At 47.0% G+C, this 27741-nt stretch overlaps 1 protein-coding gene across 2 annotated transcripts in view; it reads left to right on the top strand.

The window, feature by feature from the left end:
* Positions 1–16735: 16735 nt before the first annotated feature.
* LOC144178491 (uncharacterized) overlaps positions 16736–27741 on the top strand; it is a 33363-nt gene continuing 22357 nt past the window's right edge. Inside the window, exons 1-7 of one of the 2 annotated variants that reach the window (XM_077706392.1) lie at positions 16736–16966; positions 17444–17617; positions 18824–18887; positions 20694–20770; positions 21489–21590; positions 23238–23439; positions 26393–26542. In XM_077706392.1, the coding sequence (XP_077562518.1) occupies positions 16841–16966; positions 17444–17617; positions 18824–18887; positions 20694–20770; positions 21489–21590; positions 23238–23439; positions 26393–26542 (895 nt within the window). In that variant the 5' untranslated portion in view covers positions 16736–16840. The remainder of the gene's footprint in view (positions 16967–17443; positions 17618–18823; positions 18888–20693; positions 20771–21488; positions 21591–23237; positions 23440–26392; positions 26543–27741) is intronic. The other variant, XM_077706391.1, reaches the window with a different exon arrangement.

The following is a 27741-nucleotide window of genomic DNA, read 5'->3' as shown; positions in this document are numbered from 1 at the left end:
TTTCGCTCCCCACAGAAAAAGCGGTCACCGCGGCAAAGGGGAAAAATAGCGTTGTACTTAGGGTAGTTTGTTTTCGGGTTGTATATTTTAACACGAAAGTGTTTTACGCCGGGATACACCAAGATTGCACTGACGTCATATGCGTCACGGAAATGACGCCAGTACACCTTTGCCGACGCGGCCCGCCAGCAGGACGTTGCTCGCCAAGCACACCCACAAGGCAGCCGCCGACCCGGAAATCATGCTCAGCTGCAGATTCCGCTGCACATTTCACTTTCGTGTTTTACAGATTCCTATGACAGAGGAATCAAACAGTTTTTTTTTTATATCAAGGTCAACCAAGCCTCCAGGAATATTCACCAAAGCTTTCATACTTATAAGAAAAAAAGGAGCAGAAGCCTATATTATATACGTCATAAAATAAGCAGGATGTCCCTATTATCATGTCGTATGTTTCAACAAAAGGCGGGGGGAGGGGGGCACGTCCAGCTTTCGTACTTCGCACGTTAAGACCCCGATTACGACCCCTAAATTTCAAGAAAACACGTTAGTTGTCAAACTGCGACCCAATGGTGAAGGAAAGAAGGAAGAAGTCGAGCAAGCGAGCGACCAACGTTACAGTCAACCTAATCATTCTTCTTGCGACAGCATCATTAGCGAGCTTCAAAAAAAAAACTTTTTTCGGTTGAGAAAAATACTTACAATTCTTGTCCTTCCAAGCCCTGAAAACACCAAGACACGCAAGTTTAATTAAAACTTTTGTCGATATTCTGAATTTAGGACGCAGCAAGTGGCGCTATCAGAGACCGCCATTCACGAGCCTCCTAAGTACCATCCCCTACGGGCCTGAACTTTTGTTGGCGCATGCGTGATACATCAATACAGACATTTTAATGAACACTCAGTTGCCATAATGCTCTGTTTTGATTCTCGGTTGCGCCGAAATGTGTTAATTGCAACGTCGCCTGTTTTTTGTCGGAGGAGTGCTCTAAGTTGTTGTTTCTGACAAAAGCCTGCGTGAATTAAATACGAACATGATAGTAGTGCTTGCCCAGTGATCTGTCTTTTGTTGTGCCCTATGCTATCGTCCATCACACGCTCAAACCTTTCATCTTTCCGATTTATATCCTGTCTCTTCACCTCATGCTCTCTTATCATCAAGATAGTTCTGGCACCACTGGGTACAGCGCTGCAATAGACCCTTTGCAAAAAGGTGGGCCACGCTAAAAAATCAGCGAAGGCAACACTGGTGACTTCCTGGTAAATGGCCCGCTAACGCTCGGGCCATTTTGCAAATTGTCTATTAACGTTGTCGACTGCGCAGTTAAGCAAATCGATTAATCTACACGCTTTGTACACTTATTAAGGAGTGCTACTGCTACTGGGCACCATAAGCGCACACCAGGAGGAGCGGCGCCGTGCCGTGCCGCGCACCATTTGCCGACGTCGGTGGCCGCGGGAAACGTTGTCGCCGAGAAACGGCCGGACGTGGCCGAGAACGGGGCGTTTTCTTTGCCGCAGAACAGACCCATTTCCACGGTGCCGCAGAGCGCAAAGGCCAATGAGCGATAGAGAGTGGGATGATGCGGTGGTGACGTCAGCGCCATCCTGTTCCCGCATCCCCGCCACCTTTTCCGCGAGCACGGACCACTTCGGCAAGAGTGCATTTCGCATGCGGGCTACTCCCAAAACCGGGGGAGAATTCTCGCTTGAGAGCGCTCCGCAGAACGGGTGAACCCCGTAACCACCGTGGCGGCGAGTTGGTATGGCCTTCATCGGCGGCGCGGCGTCACACCGCTGGCGGCCGTCGGCAAGGCGGCACGGAAAGTTCGCCGCTAGTTCTGTTCTTTTAAAGCAAGGCTTTCCTACTTTCGTCCAGCGGTTTCGCGGAGCATGCGCAAGTTAACCTTCTGATCGGAGACACACCCCCGGCGACACACCCCTCGAAGCACATCGCGTAATTCGCCGGGCCCACTGTCGGCTCTGCGCACAAGGCCTCATTATAAAGGAGCCATGAAGAGAAAGCAGAAGTTTCGTTCATTCAAAAGATTGCATTGTTAGAATCATAGTGACACCACTTTTAACGTTAACTGCGCTCAAATAAGCTACATAATTAGGAAAAAAGGGAATGGCCGTGCGACCCACCAGCTCATTTCCCGCAACAGAACCTATGATGTCATACCAGACAGCTCTGCGATTGGCGGAGGGCGGTAAAAGCAAACGCAAATTAGGCAGAGCTCATAAGTTTGCCGAACGAGCTATTTGCGCTTAAATTTATGGCACATTCTTTTGAAAGCCCTAAGAATGGTGGGACAAACAGTGGAAGTTACGAAAGCACACTTAAACATAGAAGTATCCATGCGTATGCTGCTGTTGGTACTGCGCGCATTACGCTTGGTTTAGCTGCACAGGACTGCGGGGATTTGGGGTTGTTTCAGACGACACTGGCCGATTGACGCAAGCGACGATGTCTTACGTGACCGTATTTGTCGAGCGAGCACCATGTTTCACGAAATGATTGTCTCCATGAACAAAACAAGCCAGGTACAAATACGTTCACAAACAAACCAAAGGCAAAAAACGGCTTGCCGCGGTGTGGTGGCGCCATCTAGGTTCACTAACGGCTAGGTTCACCAAGTTCCTGTGATGTCATTGCAGACCACGAAAACGCGCGATTTAGCGGGAAAATCAAAATTTAACTTACATTCATTAATTTCTCAGTGAATAAACCATCGCCTGCATTCGGGCAAGCGCTGGGGGCACTATAAAACACGAAATCTTTCGAATAACACAAACTTGTGTTTTGTCTTCATGGCTCCTTTAAGTCGTTCTGCTCACATCGCGGCCACCCTGGCTTCGCTTTCATTCTCACCGAACGCGGCGCAAGATGAGACGCATCGCCCGACACACTCCAGCGGCGAATGCGTGAGAGGCTGCGGGTAAAGTGCACTAGAACTTCTAATACACTCTACTGCGGGTTTCGTCGACTGTCGATCGGCTGAGCGGCCGCGCCGCCGCCGCCGCCGCGACAGGAGCGGCCGCGACGCCAGGGCTCCTTCTGTGAGCGTTGCACGGGACTGAACGGCTTTGAGCCGTGTTTGGCAATACAGCTACATCAAAGGTTAACCAAGCGAAACCAAGACTCAACCAGATTAAGCCAAGCTTTTGTTTTGCATAAGCAAGGTTAGCTGAGCTAAACTGCGTCCTTTTTTTGTACTTGATTTCATCCCGCACGTGCCGGCGCCTTACCGGCCTTACTGCGCAGTTTGGGACGCGTCGTTTTTAGCGGCCACTTTTTTCGCTTAGGCTATGTTCAGACTACCGACGCAAAAGCCATATCGTATCGTGATCTATGGACGTAAAAAAACGGCTTGCCACGCAGTTCGGTTGGCTGTCATCCTTTAAAGTTATTACGACAGTTGCGGCAACAGTTTGAACCTGGTCTTACTATCGTAAATACCAGCCCGACGGGTGTTTCTAAGGGACTCAATGGACGCGGGGTCTGCCGGTTGTGTGCACAGATTTTGTCTCAAATGAACCTGCAGTTCTCTTTGTGCTAAACAACGGGGAGATGTATGACAAGCGCCAGCGGATCAGGAGTTTCCAACAGTTATGACTATATAAACCGCTTGTTTTTCGAAGCCTCTGTTTGGGTCCGTAACCCCGTAACGCAGTAACCCCGGAAAAGCTACCTGCGTCATGCTGACACTGTTGTGTAAGGATTCATGGGCCCAGTCAAGCGGTTAAGTCTGCTTTTAGCCCGTGGACCTCTCCAGATGTATTTCTGGGAAATAAACCGATTGACTTTGCTTGGGTCCGTTATCTCGCTGCGCGTCTCATTCCGGCAGTCGCTAGACAGCGAACGAGCTACGATGACAAGGCGGACCCCTAAAGTGCTCTGCACTTAAAAGGGCACTGATGTGATTGGTAAACATTGCGGGATTACTAGCGCAAATTGTAGTCCGGAGTATATAGTCCACGTTTCGACCACTCTGAGCGCGTTTACGCGAATTTATTTAGTAGAAAAATCAATTCGAAAATGCTGTCCTCCTCTTTGCACCCTCGCCCATTTTCTGTGGCGTTTTCTTGTGGCGTCAGGAGTAGATGAGCTGGCAATTGGCTGCGCTACTACACAGCTCGCCGACCTTTCGACAGTCAGCCGGCCCAGCGTTTAGTCTGCCGGCCGCCGACGGGTCGTCGCAATTCGCTCGCTCAGTTGAATCTAAGCCACAACACGTTTGTTAATGGAAGAATGTGCCTTTCTTTACTTTGTTAGTTTGTACACTGTATCAAGCTCCGAGTCCGGGTCGCTCAACACAAGCGCTGCACAAGTGCACATGCGACGCTTCGCTGACTGGTACGCTGGAAGGAAAATCTAATGCTACTTGAAGGTGGGAGAAGAGTCAGCGAAGTCAATATAGGTACTAAGGAAATAAAATCAACCTAAACTTTTACCGTACAACGCAAAACTAGGGAGCAGAAAGCACTTTTTTGCGCTGGGTGAACAACACACCAGTCAGCAGCACGACCACACATCTGAGAACGCTTTTCCGTCACGAGATATTGCGGAAGTTTGGGGGACGCTTACTGCACGAGCGCTATACAACAAATAGTCACCGAAGGTACTTTAAATGCTAAAACTAAATAAAAGTGTAAACTGGTTTACGTTATATACCTTATATGTCCCATTTCGCCAGCGCTCGCTCGTGGTGGAGTAGTTTGAAGCGCTAGGATTTCTGTTTTGCAAGTCGCAAGTTCGAATCCCCGAAGGTACATTTCTTTTGTGAGTTGATTTGTTCGTTTGCGGCCGATGTTTTCTAAACTGAGTTCACCCTTTTTGGGCCATAACGTTCACTGCTCCACGAGCGAGTTCAAAGAATGCGCGTAGACTGACACTGACGCGCTAGGGAGTTCTAGTTGGCGTGCTGTTGCCACAAGCACCGACTACTTGCGGGCAGTGTGGCACAGGCCGGAATCAACAGACCCTTGCCCTCGTGCGAACACGCTTTTTACGATACAGGCATGAGTGAGGCAAGCTCCGAATATGCGGGGAAAACGCATGGCATTTGAGCGTCTGCGATGACGCGGAGGGCGTTCATCCACTGCATAGGCCTCGGCTAGTGATTGCTACAATTCCAAGCCGTCCTGGGAGGCTTATCTTAGGCATTTTACAGCCGACAACATGGCATAATTGCGCTACGACGATCACAGAGATATCGAGAATGCCCATCCAACGATGCCGTCGGATCTCAAGCACGTTGTTTTACAGAACCGAAACCGAAACTTGTTTGAATGCTAATCTTGGACATCGTCCAATCACGGCGCATCTCCTCCCGTCGTCACAGGCTCACAGCCTTTAGTTGGTGCGGCCGTCATAGACCGCGCACGGTAGTTTTTCTTGCCAGCTTTATAGAATAATTACCGACTTATCAACCGGATAAACCATGAAAAGTGTGGCAATTTGAGCCAGTCTACGCAGTGCAAGCAAAACCGGGAGCTTGACAAATTCACTTCAGTGTCCCTTTAAAAGCAGGGTGGTGATCTCCTTCGAGAGCGGGCGAGCAGAACTGGTGAACCACCTGACCACCGTGGCGGCGAATCGATCTGGCTAGTGTCACTAGAAAAGCTACCTTATCTATAAGTCTGGCCTTCACCGACGGCGCGGCGCCACGCCGCTGTCGGCCGACGGCACGCCGGCACGGCAACTCGCCGCTAGTGTGCAGGTAGCTTTGCATTACCTATGCCCTAACTCTCGGGAAAAGATGACAAAATATTTCCCGTTGCGTGGTGACAACGTTAAATTTGCCTAATGTGCTGAGATGTGCCCTAGTTAACATCGTTATGGCGGGCCGTATGTAGTCATGGATGTCATTAGTGATTATCGTCGCGCTATGCACTTACGTACCTGCGGTGGGGCTGAAAACTCGGGTACAAGCTCGCCTTCGGAAGGCGGCACGGCACCCGAGCTCCCCTTCTGCGACGTAGCTCCCGGTGGTTTCTTCTTACCGAGCGGCGTCTTGGCCGGCGGCAACGGAGCTCCCGGCGGTTTCTGCTCGCCGGGCGGCGCCGTGCCCGGCGGCAATGGAGCTCCCGGGTACGTAGCTTCCGGCGGTTTCTGCTCGCCGGGCCGCGGCCCCTCTTGCTTGGGCGTGGCATCGTCGCAGCAGTCGCAGCAGAACGCCATGCTGGTCCCGCAGCAGACTCCAGGCAACCTTGCACGGGAGGGCGCATGCAGCTGTATACCACCGCTTGTAGAAGAGTACACTCTAGTAGAAGAGCCCCACGATAACGAAACTCCGGCACCAGCGAAAGCGAGAGAGGTAGATCAAACTTCGATTTGTGCAAGCCAGGGCCGGATTAACGGAAAGCGGGAGGGGGGGGGGGGGGGGGGCTAAGGGGGCTGAAACCCCAGGCCCCCAGCTGTCAGGGGCCTCGCTCGATCATATGAAAAAAAAAATATCTTGATTGTGCTCGCTGCCCGCATTGAAAGTTGAAGGTATGAACTTCAACCTCACCTTCACACCGAAGCTGACTAACTCGTTACCTGTGGGGAGGAGTGCGGGGCCTCTCACATTATGGTTGACAACCTTCGAGTCCATTTCAATTTAATGTAGTTATTCGTACTCCCCTTACTTGTTTTCCCGAGGTTTATGAGAAGACGGCTTGGACCAAATGTCGTGGGTACACAGCTTGACCGGGCCTAAGAAGTCGCATAAAAAAGGTCCCTAGCTCGGCTCCGGTCTTTTTCGGCACAGGTCGTTTCGGTAGTCTTTTCGGTACACGGACATCGAAGTACACGGACGTTTCGGCTCGCGCACATTTCGGTATAAGAAATGGTCAGGCATGCGTATAATGAAATAATGTCTGAAAAACATTGTAAATTGTTTAAGCCTGAGGAACGTTATATGTAAGTATTGACAACTTAGCAGTGCCCTACGGGCTCGTACACAGTTTCTGCCATAACTTTCAATGTATAGCGCTTGACAAGGAAGTTCATTGCGATGACGACCCGTTCAATAAAGCTAGTGGATTAGTTAAATCGCATTATGCGTGATTGATACCGACTCGATATTTACGCTGAATGGTCAGCGTATATATGGTTATTTAAATGTTCAAAGGTTGTGTAGGCCACTCGCGGGGTCGTTCGGCTTCAGCCCGCGCCTCTGTGCTGTAGCCTCTGCAGGCTGTCTGAGATACAAGCGTTGTGGAAGCTACATGTCCGCGCGACTCCATTCGTAGCGTAATCCTCTAGGCGCCACTCCGTGTGGACGCAAAGGCCGCCAGGCCCAACGTTATAAACGTTGGCCGGGCCAGCCCGCCCCTAGCGGCTCCCTTCGAGCTGGGGAATCAGTGGGCCTAGGCGGTGTGAAGAACTCAGGCGTGGACGCCAAACAGAGCAACAACAACGTCTGTTTCCTTTCGGGATGACGAAAGCTGTGTCCACTTAAAGGAGCCATGAAGACAGAATACAAGTTTGCTTTATTCGAAAGATTTCGCGTTTTATAGCGCCCCCAGCGCTTGTCCGGCAGCAAATGATGCCGTATTCACTGAGAAATTGATCAATTTAGGTTAAAATTTTGATTCTCCCGCCAAATCGTAGGTTTTCGTAGTCACAAATGACGTCAGAAGCGCGTGTATTCAAGTGAACTTCCACTGCGTCATTCGGGTTTGCGGCCTTGCTGTCCGTCAGCCCTCTCAGACGGCGCTGCTATAGTCATCCACGAACCGTTGTCCGCCGTTGCTTTGTTTTTGAGCGTATTTGCACCTGGCTTGTTTTTGTTACTGTAAAAATGGATAGTCTCATGAAACCTGGGATATCCTCGACAAACAGGGTCACGTAAGACAACGCCGCTTACGCCAATCGGCCAGTGTCCTGTAAAACAACTTCAAAGCGGCGGAGTGCTGTGCAGCTAAAACAAGCATAGTGCGCCCAGTACCGACAGCAGTGCGCATCGGTACTTCTATGCTTACGTGCGTTTTTGTAACTTTCATTGTTTACCGCACCATTCTTACTGCTGTAAAATGAATATGCATTACACTTAAGCCCAAATAGTTCGTTCGGAAAGCCTATAAGCCGTGCCTAATTTGCGTTTACTTTTTCCGTCCTCAGCCAATCGCACAGCTGAGCAGCTCATGTGACATCATAGGTTCTGTTGCGGGAAATGAGCTAGCGGGTCGCATGGCCATTCCGTTTTTTCCTAGTTATGTAGCTTATTTGAGAGAAGTGTGCCTTAGCGGTGGTGTCAGTGTGATTCTATCGAGGCAATCTTTCGAATGAACCAAACGTGTGTTTTGTCCATGCATGGCTCCTTTAAAAACGCATCCTGCGTGCGGCCCCTTCGGTGCCGCCTTGAAAACGCACCTCCGCCGCGACTCGGGGACGGTACCGTAATAACCCGATTCTAACGCGCACCCGATTTTCCTGACAAAAAAACCGAAAAAACTTGCACCTCCGATTGTAACGCGCACGGAACTGTGTGAGCAAGAAAAACGAATGCGAGAGAAACGGGTGATTTATTTCCCAAAGTAATCTCACTCCTCGTCGTTCTCCGCTGACCACAACATCTCGTCCTCGGTGCCGTCAAGCACGTTCGCGATGCCACACTTCTGAACTAACGTTCAACCATGGTCGATGGGATCGTGGCCCACGCCTCACACACCCATCCCGCGAGCTTCTCCAGAGGCGCACGCTTCAGCCGACCGCTCGTTTTGAACGCGTGAGAGCCGCTGCTGCCATTGCTGTTATCGAGCGCGCAAGTGGAACGATTTGACGATTTGTGTGAACGCCGATAGGAAAGCCTAGGCGCCTATGCTTCCTGCGTCCGAAAAATTGTTGCTAAAAGCTTTAGCGCCATCTTGAAATGGCGATGGCGATGGGTGGGACGAAATTTCCGCTGTTTCGGTTTCGGTTTCATATCCGATTCTAACGCGCATGCGATTTTTCGACCTATTTTTCCGGAGAAAAAGTGCGCGTTAGAATCGGGTAAGTACGGTAAGCTGTTTGTCCCCGTGGACGCTTTTCGCTTTGGAATGAGCCGGCGCACGGGCGCGGAACAAAGGGCGGCCCGAAGAGCTGGTCCCGCTTGGGCGCGGCGGCAGGAGGAGAGGAACCCGCAAAGGAGCGCGGGAAAACAGTGGACGCGGCAGACGTGTTGAGGACTCGAAATGTCTCTGTTGTAGACCCCGAATCTAGGCGAGAAGCTTTAGCGTGTTTCCACTGCCAGTTACGACCGAACAACGACCCGACCGGTCGACAACGAACTATACTGACAGCTGGAACTGTTGCGCGGCACCAACGGGAGCAGCAGCGCGGGGGTGAGCAGAGACACTCTATCCCTATTAAACTGTTGTCTGATGCCATCTCTCGTGCTCACCTGTTGCTCTCCAACCCATAGGGGACCCGTTAATGTGTAACGGCTTGCCGTCTAGCAAGACCATCACAGCTGCGCAACATGAGTTCATCGACGCTGAAAGTTCGACGGCCATGCGCAAACCCACGCATGAAGCGGACCGCTCCCCAGCCCAAAAAGCGACATTTTTCTGCTTATCGTATTTGTTCTAATCGTGCTGCGATAGGAAGGTTGCGTTGCGCGACAATCCTTCAAAGGCGGCGCGTGTTTAACCGCCGCGTGCTTTCTCGTCTGCGCGGGTAACCTACAGGATTTTGGCCCGTAAGCCATGGCGGCTAACTGTTTGGCAGATGTCTGTGAGTGACAGCTGCCTGCGCGGACTTTGAGCCCTCCCATATTGCAGATGGAGAACTTTACAATAAAACTAAAACCTTACAGGCTTAATAAAATATGCTTCTTGTAAGAAAACACTCTTCTGCACCATGTCGTGTGCAGGCCGACACGGCGCTTCGATTAATTGGGAATCTGTGATGGACCGGCAATCAAACCATACTAACTTTTACGCCTGATAAAGTCCGTTACGTAATACTAGACATCAAGCCAAGAAATTAGTTTCCGGAAAGCGTAAAATTATGTACACATGGGCTTCGGAAATTTTCGCACATTAAAGCGGAATAATTATCATCATCATCATCATCATCATCATCATCATCATCATCATCATTAGGGTCCCAAGGATGCAGTAGCCCCGGGCCCCAAAGTTTCCTAATCCGGCACTGGTGCAAGCGCTGATGTTGGGGCGCTCGCCGGATGGCGGGCCTCCTAGTCGAAGCAGCCCTGGGCATCACTGGCCGTCCCGTTCTTACCACCAGCAGGCACTGGCATGTGAGATCGGAGCTGGCCAGCTGGACCGACGCCTATTACTCGCACGTATAGGTTATGGGGGTTAGGGTAAAGTGACTATATTCCTCGGACTCCAAACCGGGACGGGGTGTTGGCGGAAGGGGGGGAAGAACGTATACGCACATAGCTTAAATGAAAAATTGCACTCTGCGTTTACATCAACACTATGCGGCCTTCCTGGTCCTCCAGGTTTTTTCCTGGCCAGCAACTGATACTTCTTGCTTGAATGAATTTCCCTCATCAGTTATGCTTTTTGTTGATGTTTCCGTAGTACTGCTCACACGTCACGTGAAAATTCACCTTAAGCAACATCATTGCTTTGAGTGTGGTCAAATGTAGCTGCGTCTTTTCTGCAGTCCGCATCCTATTCATCAGGGAAAGCACACCGCGGCGGCCGCTTTTCGATGGAGGCGAAAAGTAAAAAACGCCCGTGTGTTCGAGATTTCGGCGCACGTTAAAGATCTCCAAGTGGTCAAAATTAATCCGGAGCCCTCCACTATGGCGCGCCTCATCGTCTGCATTGCGTCGGCGCATTAAACCCTACAATAAATAAATAAATAAATAAATAAATAAATAAATAAATAAATAAATAAATAAATAAATAAATAAATAAATAAATAAATAAATAAATAAATAAATAAATCACCCTTTCTACTGGTGCGTATGCGCCTGGCAAGCACATGGCGTACTCGACGATTGTCTTGATATCTTGATATAGTTGCAAGGCACGTCATTTGTTTCGAAGTGCTGAAGCACGTCCATCCACCGTTCCTCAAACGTAGAATGGTGCGCTGAATGGCTTGTTAATTGGTACACTGTAACTTTTAGAAAACACCTCAGACGTTGGGATTAAGCAAGAAACACAACACAAGCGCTGTGTTGTGTGTTTCTTGCTTATTCCAATCGTCTGCGCTGTTTTCTTGAAGTTAAGCAAGAAACACACAAAACGGGCGCTGTGTTGTGTTTCTTGCTTATTCCAATCGTCTGCGCTGTTTTGTTGAAGTTCCTCAAACGGTTTCTTTAAGCTACACTCTTAAAAAAAAGGTCGTGGCACTTACTAACAGAACATTAACCAGTTACTTGTCCCAGTATTGACTAGGTAGTTAGTTGCTTTTACTAACTGGTCATGCATGACCTAGTAAAAAGCTACGTGTAACAATGTGGATCTGCTGAGTGCGCAGGGCGACATGGGCACATTAATCACGCACATATCACACGTGGACAATGAACAAATGAATTGAGCAAGAAAGCCAACGGGATGCACGAGGAGAGCGAGTATTACTTAGCTACATTAGAAATACATCCGCTCTTCTTGCTTTTATAGCCAGCAGCGGAAAGTCCCATGAGAGAGTCGGTGGGCTTGTCGCAAAAATCAAATATTTTAGCGATAATTTTAAAATTATGCATTTTAATGTGAGCATATGCAAGACAGCATGGGGATTTGCACAAAACTTTTTTAATCTTGAATTGGTGTGGAAATAGAGCTGTAGGTATTATGTTCAATAACTCATAGAATTTGTTACTTCAGTGAATGTTAGTATCAAACCAGCAGCAGTTACTAAGTGCACGGTATACTAGTAACGGTTCCACACTTAGTGGCAGGACCTACGTACCGTTCTGGGGGGGGTAGTAAACTCCGTAAGGAGTTAGTAAATACAGCCGTTACTACCTTTCTGCGAGCTTTTTGTTAAGAGTGTACTCTATTTCTACAGCTTTTCATTCGTGACACAGGGTGTTTTCCATACTTGCGTCTTCCATACTTTCGACCGAAGGCGGGACAAAGCGCCGTCCCGCAAGCATGCTTCTCCGACATCGGGACCAGAGTCGCAAAACCGGGACATGTCCCGGCTAAATCGGGACGCCTGGTCACTTCAGACTGTTCGGGGTTATGGATGGCGGAAACGAAGACATTCTAGCAGTAGTGAGACCTTTTGAGGGGAAGCCGCGCTGTGTATTGCTCACCGAGGCGGACGAAGAAAAAAAACGTCACTTTTACGTGAAGAACGGCGCTACGTGACGGCGCTGTCTTCACGTGAAAGTGACGTTTTTTGTTTCTTCGTCCGCCTCGGTGAGCAATACACAGCGCGGCTTCCCTTCAAAGGACGTTACACCAACTATCGCCCAGAACCAAGCATTACTGAACCGTAGTGAGACATATGATCCCTGTCATATACCAAGTGTACGTGTAGTATGGACAACAGAAACGCTGACGCGAAAATGTGCACCAGAACATGCAGACACTACTACTTCGGCTCTCATAAGGGTAACTTATGGACCCCGTGCGTACGTTAACGTTTAGCGACGGCCATTATTCGGCCGTCATAAATGCCGCGCGTTCAGACTTAAACTTCCTTGTTTGCGTTTCATTTATCACGCCTAAGTCGGCCGCAAAATCAGGGGTAAGGTCGTGTGGGGGATCACGAACATGTCCCAGGAGAATATTTATTACGGGACGCAAGAGGATGCCGTGTCTGCGCTGAAGATGGGGCGCGGAAATAGTCGACCGTTCGAATAAAAATGGAATATTTTTTTCTCCTATTCAAATTTATTGGCGAACTGCCTGCGGCCGGTAATTGGGTGCACTACAATTATTCAGTAATGTATCGAAAGGTTCAACTCACATGCATCCGGAGAAAATAAAAAAAAGAGAGTATACATTTTCTCAAGGCATTGAACAAGGACATATTGCTTTTATAAGCATATACAACATAAAAAACGGTAAAGGTCGTTTCATACGATCACCCCCCCCCCCCCTTTAAACACACACGCACGCAGAGCGGACATGATCACGACTGCCGTGGCTCTGGCTTGCCTCGGTCGTAATTCTGTCGGCTCTGTTGTGAGCAGATGGGCATCATATTACCACAACAGGGACTGTCATCTCTCACAAGGCAGGGAACGGGGCGTGACAGGGCTACAAGACAGCACGACCAGGCTTACTGTTTGTCATTTGCACTGAGACTATGTATGACCCACGCATATTTCTGCGCCCCAATATGCTAGTGCCGAGCGACTCATCACAATTATGACGGTGCGCCAGGACGTAAACGGGTACGTACAATTCAATTATAGCTCAGAGCTTGGCACACATCTTGTTTAGAGGTGGTATGCATTGAAAAATTTGACTGTCAATTTCTTCGCTTGGCAACACTGAAAACGGCCACGGACATGGCGCTACAGTGCCCTGGAGGGCCCTTCAGTGCACTGTAATGGCGCGGCTTGTGCCACTGCGCCCGCACGCCGAAAAAAAAAAAAAAACCGGCGTGCGTCGTCTGCTCCGTTTCAACCCGATTCTCAACGGTGGTGTCAACAAGAAATGCTATTAATCGCACTCACATTGGACTCGAGACATTTCTTTGCGTTCAATGGGGTAGAGTTTGGAACGTCCAACACAAATCATGTGCTTAGCACGGACAAGTACCGCCATTCTGCGGAGCCCGACGTAACCAGTGACGGCGCACTCACATCGTTGCCTGCATGCGCGCCTCGCCAGTGAATACAAGCTATACGATAAAAGGCCTTTTATAAAAGTCAACCAATAACAAAAGTATGCGAGGAGAAACCATGCAGTTTTTCGAAAGCAACAGCTAATACTTCCGAAGAGAGCAGGGGACTCGGCATTGACTGCCCTTCTGCGAGGACCATCTTGTCTCAGAAAACAGTCCTTTATACGCAGGCCTAATATATCGCTCAACCTTAACCGTTTTGAGCAGATGACACTTTTCAGAACCCTTGTTTCAGCGTATTCGCTCCTTCAAGAATAGGGGTGAACTCCAGCACGCTTTGTGTGGCAAAACAGCGCAATGCTTTCTTGGGAGGTGAACAAAAATAACACAGAATGATGCGGACACGTGCGCCGAATATGAGACGGTGGAGTGCCCGCCCGAGCAATGACGTGCACGCAGTGTAAGCGGCAAACAATTTCTACCATGCTTGACGTCTTAAATGAGTTTTTCGCGCCAAGGACCTTTCGCATGTGGTTCTGAAGCAGCATCACCAGTTTAAACGGTGGTGTGACGGTAATGTATGTCTAGCAGCAACAGAGCTGCGGGCGTCTGGCCCACTTACCTTGACTTCAGAGCAGGAGCGCGAAGATGGCCGCTAAGCTCATCAAATTTTCCTGATTCGTCGGCAACGCGCCCTCCACATGAAAATTTTGTTGCCTTCCTTGGCCCGACCGCTCGGCTTGAGTCGGCGGTTGGAACAGCCGATGCGACGGCCCCGCCGAGCCGTGCTCCACTTCGATCTTTTCTTTTTCTACGGAACCACAAAATATAGCTCAGGGGAGTGCTATAGCCATACGAATGCATTTACTTTATCATTTAAGCGCTGAAGCTATACAAACGTCAATTTACACCTGCGGGCACTATTTTTTATAACGGAAAAGGTACTTCGTTCAAAATCTCGAGACTGGTGGGAGGGTTTACGCTAGGTAATTCTGAACACCTTGTTCATTACAGCAAAGTTTATTTTGAACAATTGTGGGCACTTAACTAGCCGAAATGACGGCATAAATGAACTAGTCAAACCCTAGAGAAAATTATAATGAAGAGTGGATGTCATGTGAGCCACTTCGACTACGCCCCCAGTACTGTTGGTTATGTTAGAGGCGCTTCATCATAATCAGCACACCATCATCAGTGCTAGCCCCGATGACCTGGGTATCATCATCAAGCGGTTCTTTCGCACAATACTTACTGTGAGCCATGGAGGAAAGAAAAGCTTAGGAGAGGCCCTGACGTCACACCCAGCGCAGCCGGAAACGCCATTTCTGTAAGTCGAATGGCGGACCATTGGCCCTCCATGCCATTGGCGGACTCTTTTTGCCTCTCTCTCTCGGTGCACCTTCTCCGCCTCCTCCGTCCTGTATCGCCTCTCTTGTCGTCTGCATCTGCCAGCGCCAGCCGGCGGAAATCAGCTGATAGGCAGGTAGAAGGCCGTTTTGCAGCGCGTGACCGTGAACCTAAACGCGCGGTTACACTGTTACACGTCTTCAGTGTGGCCGCAGCAGGTTTGCGAAGCGGCTCGCTCTAACAATGCCGCAATGCTCGGTGCCAGGCTGCAAGTCGCGATCGGTACCCAAGGAATTGGGCGTCACTTTCCACCGGTTAGTGCATCATTCCGCTGACAAGTATTGCTGTACATTGGTGTGCATTCATCCTTTGTTTGCAATCGCCGCCGTTTATAGGTTCCCAAGCGATGGAGAACGCCGCAAACAGTGGGCGAACGCCGTGCGGCTACCGGACTGGAAAGTGCCCAAGTTTGCGTTGCAGTTTCACTGGCAATCTCAGAGATGACTAGTCAATTAAACGGCCGTTCTATATATATAGGTAAGCAGTACTTCATGCAGATTTCACGCTAAAAAATTGTGGAATGTTTTTACCGTTGTTCGCGTGCCTTCGATAGAATTTTTTGCGAAGGAGGAGGAGCAGGAGGAGGAGGCAAAACGTTTTATTGAGTAAAAAAAAAATGAGAGGGTGGGTGGCGTCAATAAACTTTTTTTCGCCAAGTTTCAACTTGTCTCAGTGTCAATAAATTCAAGGTGATATCAGTTGAAAACGTTCATACACTAACCTCGCAGTATGAAGCGTTGAAAAGCGAAATCCAGAGCGAGACCACAAAAAGATCCAGATTCCAGATCCAGCACTCTTCCAGTCAACAGACGGACACCTACTAAGGTAATAGGACGATGGAATTATATCAACTGGGAATCTACCTTGTAACAGTTGCAAAAGCACTGCCGCGCATTGCCGGCCTAGCAAACTATATATTGCGGCGGCGGTAACCAAAAAATTGAGTTGCGAATCGTTCGGTTGCAAGTCGCCTACGTACTGCACACCGTGTATCACTTCCCGAAAATCTACCAGACGGGTGTCCGCGCGTACGACGGGACGGCGCGTTCACGATATCTGCACTTCAGTAGGCGCGTCGTGATCGCGACCGGGGCAATAGCTTGACGCGGTACAAGGTGCACTTGCAAGTAGAATGTCATATTCACATCGGCGCAGCTGTCGCAACTCGCAGCATCCTTTTCGAGTTCCGCAAGACCACAGCCCCACAGCGCAGCAAAGCGAAGCAGCAATCTTCGCAATCGGACGACAAGGCAGGCGCTGCCTTTCCTCCATGACTGGCGAACGGCGGGCGGGCTGTTGCTAGGACGCCGTTGCTAACGCGATTTCCAATGGCCGCCGAAAACACGTGACTTCCTCCACACTTTTGCCAATGCGCGGGGATAGCTGGGGGCCTCTCCTAAGCTTTTTTTTCCTCCATGCTGTGAGCCGACGTTCTGTGAGTTGTTCGTACAGATTATAAATGGTATGTTATTGGGGCATATTAAGGTGACATACCTTGCTTAATTCTGTTATGTAAATTATTTCTCGTGCCTGATGAAAGGCGACTATCCGCACTGGTGCGCCGGAACCGAAACCGAAACTCAACCTAGCGCCCGTCGTTCAGTCGATTATCCGCATTGTTCAGCAACACTGACACATCCGTGCATTCGCTCGTTCGTTTCGTTATTTACCCAGCTGCGATTACGTGTGATTCCCGAGTGAACGGATGCTTCTAGTTAGCTCACCTTAGCTGTCATGTTGTCTGCTACGGCGTTCCTATTGTTACTCACACAACATGTCAATGCATACTTCAATTTGGAGGAGCTTAGGAGTTTTAACTATGAAGTTGACATCGTCAACACGCCGGTGAAGATTGGTGATGTAAGTGCGCTTTGATCCAGTTTCAGTGTAGTGTTTTGATCGCTGGCTGCAATTCATACGTGTTTCTAGCGTTGGCGAATGTAACCGCATTGTAGTGCTACAGGTTTTGGTATACTTATGTCTCAATCTAAACAAAAATTTACGTGGTACCTGCTACTAGCGTGCGACATCGCACGTTAATGTCGCAGCGGACTTTGTCGGGTGGAAATATACAAAAAGAAAATGTTGGCTGTAATGTTTTTGAAATGTCATCGCATATACTCGCAGTCTACCTTTTTGGGGTGGCTGTGCTGTCTCGGTAAGAGCGTAGCGAGCATACGCGCTAATACCCGCGCTTTGCTTTGCGGCACCCATGCAAATAAACCCTACGACCGACACGGCAGACTAAAACAGTGTTTTGAACGCGCATTTTCCTGGAAAATCTAGTGGGCTTCGCGTTCCCACGATCTTTTTTTCCCTGTTATTTTTGTTTTCCAGGATGTGGGGCCGTCGGTGATGCTGATGACGACTAAGTTCGGGCAGGAATATCAGTGCTCGCTGCCTGAGAGTTCATTCCCGCCCGAACATGCAGAATCCGCCCAAACAGAAGAAGAAGCGCCGAACGTTTTGAAGTTGTTAGAGCCGTTGAGGACGGCACCATGCCTCACCAAGGTACGCTACAAGCTAGGCGCCAGAGCGCAGGTGTCGTGGGTAGAAGTTTCTTTGAAAGGGAGCGGGTAAACAAATAGCTGCCAAGTGTTCTTTATTTCAGTTGAGTGAGTGAAAACAACAGCTACGTTTTACATGTAATGGAATGGGGATGCCTGTTTTGGCACCTTAAATTGAGGATTTCTCAAATGAAAGCTGAGAAGGCTTCCTGCCTTAGTAGTTAAATGCAAGGTGTGTGTGCCAAGCATTTGATGCATATGCAACCATTTTTGTGTGGCTTGCACATTTTGACAGGGAAATTTATGTCAGGATGGCGCTATTGCCAGGCTTGTAAATAGAGAATGTGGGAGACCCACAGCCTTGCAAAAAAAAAAAAAAAAAAGTGTAACTGAAATTTGCGTGGTCCAGTGTCGGCTGAACTGATACACATTCACAGTGATCGTAATAGTGTTTTGGCGAAAACGGTGAAAATTTTGTTCAACTGGCATAGGTGATCCAGAGGTTCTTGTGTAAAAGTTTTCCTGTGTGAGCCTTTTGAAAACACAGTTCTTACCAAGAAAAAAAAATTAAATTTCGGAATTTTTTTTATTGAGCTGTAATTTTTCTCATGTTACTCTGATTCCGAAAATGTTTCTCTGGAACTCAGCAGAGTTTCTTTACCATACTTCTTACGTCCGCAGGTATTGAAAACAAAAACCGAAACTAAACAATGCCTCTGTGTCGTTGGTATAGAAAACAACATAACACCTGGCTGTATGACAGTGACTCATTGGCAATATTTTTACTGCCTCTCATGACAGCACAGCCTTTGGGTTAGAAAGTCCAACATTCTTGATGCTGCATAAGATATTTGCAATAAACGGTTGCCTTAAAAGTTTTGGTGTAATCAATCCAACACAGCGAAAATCTCTGATAAAATAATCAGTTACAGTTTACAGCCACGTTTAATTTTCAAAGCCCTCAAATTTTTCTCTCACTGGTTTCAAATGACACAGTGGAGTTGATCTTCACAAATTTTGGCCCAAACTGTTTTCTTTTCTTATGTGCTAGTTTTTCTGTTGTTGAAGCCACTAGCCATTTCAGCTTCATGCTGGTCATTACTGACCCAGTTGTGTCTAATGTGACTCGTGACTGGAGCATTGTGTCAAAGTGTGAGTGATGGCGGCTGTAAGGTGCATTAAAAAAAAAAAAATGTTGCACTCTTTTCAGACGAGGAACTGGTGGACTTATGAAATTTGCTACGGAAAGTCCATCAAGCAGTTCCATGTTGAAAGTAAGGAATTTCTACAAGTTGTTGCTTTTTCACGCGTAGCCAAACTGAAGGAGTCGTTTACAAGATACACCCATTTCCCATCCCTAACGGTCCATGCGAAGAGGCCGATTTAATTTAAATGAGGAGAGTTTTGGTGGTAGACGTTCATATGGAACTCTGTTAAACGCTTTTGCAAAACCGAAGATAGAATAGAATAAAATAGAAACTAGCATTAGTCTCGAAGTCAGAGTCAGGTTTAACATTCACGGTATGAACAAACATGGCTAGCGGTGTTTTGCGGGACAAAACGTACCCTAAAGCTGGGCTGCGCAGAATTAAAAAGCTGTATCACAATAGGTGTACAGATAAAGTGGTGCAGGATTTTTTAGGGTATGTTAACTAATTAAAATGGAACAGTAATTGTGCCACTTTTAATGCGTATCATGTTCTTGTGCAAATTAAGTAAATGCAAATGAAGTGTTGTTGGGCAGGATATTTATTTATTTATTTATTTGTACATACTGCCAATGCAATGAGGATTATCGCAGAAGCGCAATACAGTTGAATACATACATCAGTTTGTCAAACAAAAGAAACTGCATTGAGCATTGTTACAGAACACACTTGAGTTGTTTAAACCGGGGTATGCAGAATGCAAACAGTAGGCGAACATTAACACATTTCCCATGAGGGGATGACAGAAAACAGGTGGGCCATCCACTTAAAGGGACCCTGCAACACTCTTCGAGCTGTGCAGGTGAACCTGCGCGACGTTTAGATTACACTGCCAGAAATACCTGAGCCAAATATTACACATGCGTGTGAGGCAGTGGGCGCGCAAATCACTGTGAAAGACGCGGAAAAACCAACTGCGCTCTCTTTAATTTTCCTCATTATGCACCCCTTGCATGGCCTAAACGACGTCATTGTGGCCATGGCTGTCCTATTGGCTGTCGCTGGTCAACTTATTTCTCGCATCTCCTGTGATGATCTGTCGTCGTCGGCACTGTGCACCAATCCCTTTTTTGCCTGAACCTGTGTGAACAGTTTTGGCGTGTCTTGTGTTTTGAGTGCGTGCAGAGTTTGAGTGACGAACTCAATACTCCCTTTTCAATGAGACCACTCGACAACAAACGCTTATTGCTTCAAAAATGGCCCTACCAGCCTCAGTGCGCGCTTGTGAGCAGGCAGTCATGCCTGCCTTTTTGTGGCACCAGACCGGAAATAGACTCCTCCACGTTGCGGAGAAAAGAAAACTCCCTGGCCTGTGATATAGCGAAGGCCGTCGAAGAGAATGCCACGAGTCGCCCTTATCTCTGAAAGAGAACGCGCAGCTTTTGTTTCGTTGACTGCAGTCGAGCTGAGAGGGAACAATTATGCGCGATTTTTTCTTGCACGTAGTTTCAGTGATACGGAATGGATTTTCATAATTGTTGCGGGAGAAGAATGCGGGGACAATAAACTTTACCCCAAAATACATTCCGAGTAGTCGATGGTAAGTGTTGCAGGGTCCCTTTAATAGAGCGGCTACGAAGGGGCAGTTAATGAAATTCGGGAAGAATGGGGACTCGGTGGAGGGTTGAACCAAGAAAATTCAGAGGCGAAAAATGTACTCGGCAAACTCTGACAGAAGCCGCTGGCAATCTTTGTAAGAGGCCTTCGTCTTGCAGTGGACACAAGGAGGCTCATGATGATGATGATGTAGATGCATTGTTTATTTGCATTGCAGGCAGCCTTCAGGAACGGGAGGAATGTGCGAGCTCGGAATTTTAGTGCTAGTTGTTTCTTTAAAATGAACATTATGCTTATGTTTTGGTTAAATTGCAGATGGCCACCCAGAAGGCGCTATCATATTTCTTGGCCTGTATGAATCTGATTTTGACTGGAATAACGAAACCAACTTGGTAAGACTATTCTTTAGTTCAAGGCTTTACTGGTATGAGCAAACACAGAACGTGCAGCATTTTTTTTCGCCAGAAAATCAGTGCTGATTTCTCCTTTGAAGAACTTGCTGAGACCTAGATTGTGAGGAAGAGGAGATTGGAGAACGTATTGTCACGAAAACATGATGACTGAAGCTTCAAAAAGGGAGTGTACAAAAGCGAACTTGTGCAAATAAAATAAGCAAAGCTAGAATTAATGAAACGCTAACAGAATATGCTTTGTGGCAATACGTGTATATGTGCGCACCACTACATGCACACACATTTAGTGCTACGTGTGGGGAACATTATGAGATTTCAATCTGCGCCTCATAGCTTCCCCTAATTAGTCGTGACATGGAGGATGATGATTTGTTTAACCTCACCGCCAATTTTTACTCCTGCTTATCTCGTCTTCATTCTAGAACGCCGATTTTAGTCCTTATTTTAACAGGAATGAATCCTCCGTAGCTCAGAAACCAAACCTCTAACCTCAAAGCATTAGCTTGGCTCAACTCTTCCAGGCATGGGCTTCAATCCCAGCCCCCAAAATGGGTGCCAAGAGCTTGATACTATTGTGATGGAGTGATTTCGCAATGTACACATGTAGCGACCATGTTCAACAAAGCCAGGCACATATGTTGTTCTATGATTAAAAAAAAAAAAAAAGAGGTTGACTTCTCGAGTTTGTTTGTTGCAGGAGCAGTTCAACAAGACAGGCCAACAGAAGTACCACAGTCAGATCTACAGCCACGGTTCCAAGTGCGACATTACCGGAGTTCCACGGAGAGCTGAAGTCAGGGTGAGGGAGTCCTTTCAGAATTGTTTTCTGCAAGCTCAGTTACAACGTGCCACACACCTTGTACTACCGATAGAGAACTTGGTGATCCAAGATTACAAATAGTTTGGCAAAGGTTGCCTTTTTGGCTGGCTGTACTCTTTGGCAGTCCTATCAGTTGAATTGGGGATCGTTACACAGGAGCTACATGCTGGCTATGGGGTGTGCTGTAGTGGAAAGATTTCTTTTTATTTCAAAGCGGCTGTAGAGGTGCCAACCTCTGTGGGCATGTAAAATAGAGAACGGGTGTGGTGTGCAGAGGCGATGACAAGAATTCTCCCCCCTCACTTAAGTGTACGAGCGCTAAAAACCAGGACAGAAAAAACGAAGAACGACAAGACAGATGCGCATCTGTCTCGTCGTTGTTCTTTTTTTCCGTCCTGGTTTTTAGCGCTCGTTTTCCTTAAGCAATGCACCAACTAGCTCAACAGCATATCTCACTAAAGTAGTTTGTCGTTCTCTTTGATAATCTTATGGGGCACTATAAATAAATATAAATGTTCCCTCCTTTCTACCATATTTATTCGAATACCAGGCGAGATTTCTTTCCCAAATCCTTAGTCACAAAGTCATCCCCGCATTATATTCGAAGCTCAATATATACTGTATTTTTGCACGTATAATCCGCACCCCCCACTTTCAGCCCGCCGGAAAAGACAAAAAAATTCTCGCGTATTGCCTGCACATTTGATACAGGAAAGTGCGCTCATCCTTGTTTTTTCTTCCCTGTCCTTGTATGTTTTGCACAATCGATGCTATGGAAGGATTAGTCAGTGTTACTGCAACTTAACACTGACTGCAACTTCACGGTACAACATGCATTGCTGTGAAGCTGCACTAAAGAAAAAAACCCTGCGTATTATCCGCACCTTTACTTTGCCACTGAAATTTTCACACTTTTGGTGTGGGTTATATGTGCGAAAATACAGTATATATGGCGATTTTTTTGTCTCTCCAAATTGCACCCTCGCCTTATGATAGTGACCGCCTTATAATCGAATAAATACAGTACTTGGTATGCATGATTTGTTCAGCATTGCATGGTGGTAGCTTCCGTGCCTAAACAACAGTGAAATTCCATCAGTGGTGCTAAGCAGTGCATTGTGTCTCCACAGTTGTGCCTTCTGGGCTATTATATGGGAGTGTTGTGCACCTAGTATGAGAGTAGAATTATGAGAGGTTTGCAGTTGTGGCTCGGTGGCTAAAGCGTTGTGATGCCGAGTCCAGGGACGCGGGTTCGGTCCTTGCAACGGTGGCTGCTTCTCTGATGGAGGCAAAAAGCGAAAATGCTGGTGTGTCGAGATTTGGGCGCAGTCAAAATTAATCCTGAGCCATCCACTATGGTGCACCTTGTAGCACAGGTGTAGCTCCGGCGTATTAAACCCCACAATGATATCAGAAATCAGCAAATATAGGGGGATTGGCCTCAGTATGTGATTGAAGGTTTCAGTGTGTGATTGAAAGAGGTTCATACTTATCCGGGAAGAAAAAACAAAAATTATGCCAAGTACCAGGCTGAGTCATTTTCAGGTGAAAGGGATTTCACATTAGCTGTTCTCACTATGGCTGAACACATTTGTTCTCTATGCTGGCCTTTTTTTTTCTTTCCAGTACTATTGCGACGAAGACTCGACAGATTACGTGGAAAGCGTGGAGGAGCCGGAGACGTGCAGCTACGTGTTCACCGTGCACACTTCGAGGGTGTGCGCCTTCCCGCCACTCAAGCGCATCTCTCCAACCAAGCCGTACACCATCTCGTGCAGCCCAAGGCTCTCAGAGAAGCAGTATCAGAAGCACCTGGAGACCCGAGAGAGTGCGTGGCTTTTGTCGTAGAATATTCAGCTCCAAATGAACGTTACCTAATAACATGCATAGTAGCTGCTTTTCATTGGGGACAGTATTGTTTCCTTGAAGGGTGAAATTGCAATTCCCTCACTTAAAGGGGCCATGCAGACAAAGCACAAGTTTGGTTCATTCGAAAGGTTTCCTCATTAGAATCATACTGACACCATTTTATAACGCACACTTCGTTCAAATAAGCTATGTAATGAGGAAAAAAAGGGAGTGGCCATGCGACCCACTAGCTCATTTCTCGCAACAGAACCTATGATGTCATAACAGCCAGCTCTGCGATTGGCGGAGGCTGGCAAAAGCAAACGCAAATTAGGCAGAGCTTATAAGCTTGCCGACCGAGCTTTTTGTGCCTAAATGTAATGCATATTCATTTTACAGCAGTAAAAATGGTGCGTAAACAATGACAGTTACGAAAACTTGTTTTAGCTGCACAGCAGTCCGCCGCTTTGCAGTTGTCTTACACGACACTGTCCGATTGGCGTAAGCGATGTTGTTTTACGTGACCCTGTTTGTCGAACATATCCCATGTTTCACAAAACGATTACTTTCTACCATAACAAAAGCCAGCCAGGTGTAAATATGGTCAAAAGCAAAGCGACGACGTACAACGGTTTGTGGCTGAGTATCGTAGCGCCATCTGGGAGGACTGATGGCAAGAAAGGCTGTAGAGCTGATTGACCTACTGGAACTTCATTTTAATATGCGCTGTTATGACTTCATTGCAGGCGTCACGCAAACACACGATTTGGCGGGAGAATCAAAATTTTAACCTGAACCAATTAATTTCTCAGTGATTACGGCATTATTTGGTGCCGGGCAAGCGCTGGGGGCACTAGTATAAAACAAGAAATCTTTCGAATAAAACAAACTTGTATGTTGTCTGCATGGCCCCAAGAAACAGTGAGATGTGTCGCGAATACAGCTATCACCTGTTGCTTGGGCATGTTGCATTTATTCCTTTTATAAACGTAGCCAAGGTAAGCTACTGATTAGAAAGAGTGCCTTTCGAGCTGTAGGAAGCCAGGGGCTATCCACTGCAGCGCGTCATGTCTGATGCTTGCTTGCTATATAGATTCGCACTCATTGCAGAAACTGTAATGTGGTGATGTGCAATGCTTCATTGAAGTAAATAGAAGCTAGGCTAGTGCTGGTTCGGCCTTTTGTGCAAGCCCCTTAACCTTGTGCTGTTCCTCCCTTTTTTTTTTCTTTCTTTAAATAGAAACAATACGTGTCCACAGCAATTGCCTTTGTTGTAACCGTTTATGCACATTATTACAGCTGTCACATTGATTTGAAGCCATAGCTAAACCCTTCCTTGTTCCTTGTATTCTAGCATATTTGAGGGGGCACATGGGTCTTTGATTAAAATCTCTATTTTTACAGTTGTGATGAAAAACATTGGAGGACATATGTAGTTTTTTATTCTGATTGTAGATGTAAAATTTGTTTTTGTGTAAGACGACTACATTAAAATTTATTTGAATTTTTATATTTGATTTTTTGACAGCTTTTTGTGAAAAACTGCTGGAGTGATGCAGTGAACTGTGCACTAATCAAGGAGTGCAGTAATACTAACAGTACCATTCTATCTGATCTGTAGCAGACGTTGCGACCGTTTCAAGTTTGGTTAGAAGGCAAAACAGTTTTTATGGTTCCCACCTTCTAACCAAACTTCAAACGGTCGTAACGTCTGCTACAGATCAGATAGAATGATACTGTTAGTGTTACTGCACTCCTTGATTTGTGCACAGTTCACTGGTACCTTGTTCAGCTGCATCACTCCAGCAGTTGTTCATAAAAGATATCAAAAAATCAAATATAAAAATCCGAATAAATTTGAATGTAGTCGTATTACACAAACACATTTTATATCCACAATCAGAATGAAAAACTACATATGTCCTCCATTTTTTATCATAATAACTGTAAAAATAAACATTTTTGGTTTAAGACGAGTGTGCCCCCAGCAACACTCTTTGAGCAGTGCAAGTAAACCTGCGCGACGCTTAGCTTACACTACCAGAAATACCTGAGCCAAATATTACACGTGCACGTGAAGCGGTAAGCGCGCAAATCGCTGTGAAAGACGCGGAAAAACCAACCGCGCTCTCTTTAGTTCTCCTCATTATGCACGTCTGGCATGGCCGAAATGGCGTCATTGAGGCCATGGCTGTCCGATCGGCTGTCACTGGTCAACTTCGTGGCTTATTTCTCGCATTTCCTGTGACGATCCGCCGTCGTTGGTGTCGTGTACCAACCTCTTCTATGCCTGAACCTGTAGGCACTGTTTTTTCGTTTCTTTTGTGTTTCGAGTGCACGCGGAGTTTGAGTAATGAGCTAAATACTTCCGTTTCAGCCAGACCACTTGACAACAAACGTTTATTGCTTCAAAAACACCCTACCAGCCCGAGCGCGCGCTTGCGAGCAGACATTGATGCCTGCTTTTTTGTGGCCCCAGGCCGGAAATAGACCCCTCCACATTGCGAAGAAAAGGAGAAAACTCCGCGGCCTTCGATATATCACAGGCCGCGGAAAAGAATGCTGCGAGCTGCCCCCATCTGCCTGAGAGAGTGTGCAGCTTTCGTCGCGTTGTCCGCAGTCGAGTTGAGAGGGAACGACTATGCGCTATTTCTCACCGCGCGTAGTTTCGGTGATATTGAACGGATTTTCATAATTCTTGCTGGAGGAGATCGCTGCGACTATTCACTTTACCCCAAAATACATTCCTAGTAGTCGATGGTAAGTGCTGCACGGCCCCTTTAAATCCAGTTGTTCCTTGCCTACGGTTCCCAGGTTGTTGTTTTCATTGGTGTGCGCTTTTGCATCTTTGGCACTGGCCCTTTGTACGGTTCCCTTTATGTTCTTGTGAGTGAATTGTGAGGTTACCGAGTTGACCCTCGCTGCATTTCCAGTGGAGAAAAAAATGGAGGAAGCGCAGCGAAAGCGGTGGCTGCTTGAGCAGCAAAAGAAGCTCGACGCCATCAAGTCGCTCGTTAAAGACGCATCCGGTAATCGTGTCTCTAACCTGGAGGATCCGCTAGCAGCCGAAGTCGGCGAGGATGGTGAGTGGGCGAGGCCTTTTGCACGTTCGAGAGGCCATGAAAACAAAATTCAACTTGGGAGGGGACACTGGTTTAAAAAGAACTTCTTTTAACTTTCAAGTAAACTCTGTGGAACTTGTTAGTCTTGCTGCTTTTTTCCCACTGATTTGTAATAGGCCCTTATTTTTTCTGTTTGTCAATTAGTTCCCAAGATAATTAGAGCTAACTAGCCATTTTTGGTCAAACAATAGACAAAACAGTGTTGTTCATAAAACTGTAATCACCATATTTTCCAATACCATGAACCCTGGTGAATGCTATCAGAGAATTGGTTTCTTGATGCACTGCTTGGAACTAACTTTACAGCTCATTAAACTTTAGTGGCACCAGTGGCAAGGAATCATTTTGAGTGCCCATTTCAAACACCAAAGTTTAATGAGCTGTAAAACTATAGTTCCAAGCGATGCAGCAAAAAACTGCTTTGATTATTGCATTCACCAGGGTTCATAGCAATGGAAAATATAAAGATTATAGTTTCATGACCAACACTGTTTTGTCTATTGTTCGACCAGAAATGGCTAATTATCTCTAATTATCTTTGGAATTAATTGACCAACTGAAAAAATAAGGGCGTATTTGAAATCAGTGGGAAAAAAGCAAATTAATATTTGCAGTTAAGGTTGTATCGTTGTTATCGGGACAAAGCCATCTTTTCAGTGAAACAAACTTGTATTTTGTCTTCATGGCCTCTTACAGCACTTGATTTTCATGTGAGCTTCAGCATCTTCTGACCATCTTCGTTGGCCTGAAATACAGTGCTGCCTTCTTTTCTTTCTTTTTTTTTTCATCTTCAGTAGCGCTCGAACCGCCTTGAAATCTTTCGGTGCGAGTGGGCACATTTAGCACTGATGTGAGAAATAAGGCGCTCTTTGCCAGATCGTATGCTCGAGTTGAACCCACATTCCTATTATTTCCTAAGCTGGAATTACAGCCCTGATTCTTGCCTGTTGAGATGTGACTGTGGCTTTCTGAGCAAGTTTTAGGGCCTAGTATAGGTTCCTGGAGGTGGTAGGAAAATGTGGGTGCAGCGATGTGGAGAGGGCATACAAACAGTAATGTTGTGTATATTGTATATGCCAACTAAGCGCAACAGGTAGTTTAAATGGTTTATAATTCAAATGTTTTATTATACGGGAAGCTAAATCTCATAGAAAATGTCG

The sequence above is a fragment of the Haemaphysalis longicornis genome, unplaced genomic scaffold (assembly GCF_048455015.1).
Source record: "Haemaphysalis longicornis isolate Haplotype H1 unplaced genomic scaffold, Haemaphysalis longicornis Haplotype H1 scaffold_4, whole genome shotgun sequence".
Classification (NCBI taxonomy): Eukaryota; Metazoa; Arthropoda; class Arachnida; order Ixodida; family Ixodidae; genus Haemaphysalis; species Haemaphysalis longicornis.
The sequence above is the reverse complement of the archived record's forward strand: the minus strand, read 5'-3'. Positions and strand labels throughout refer to the sequence as shown.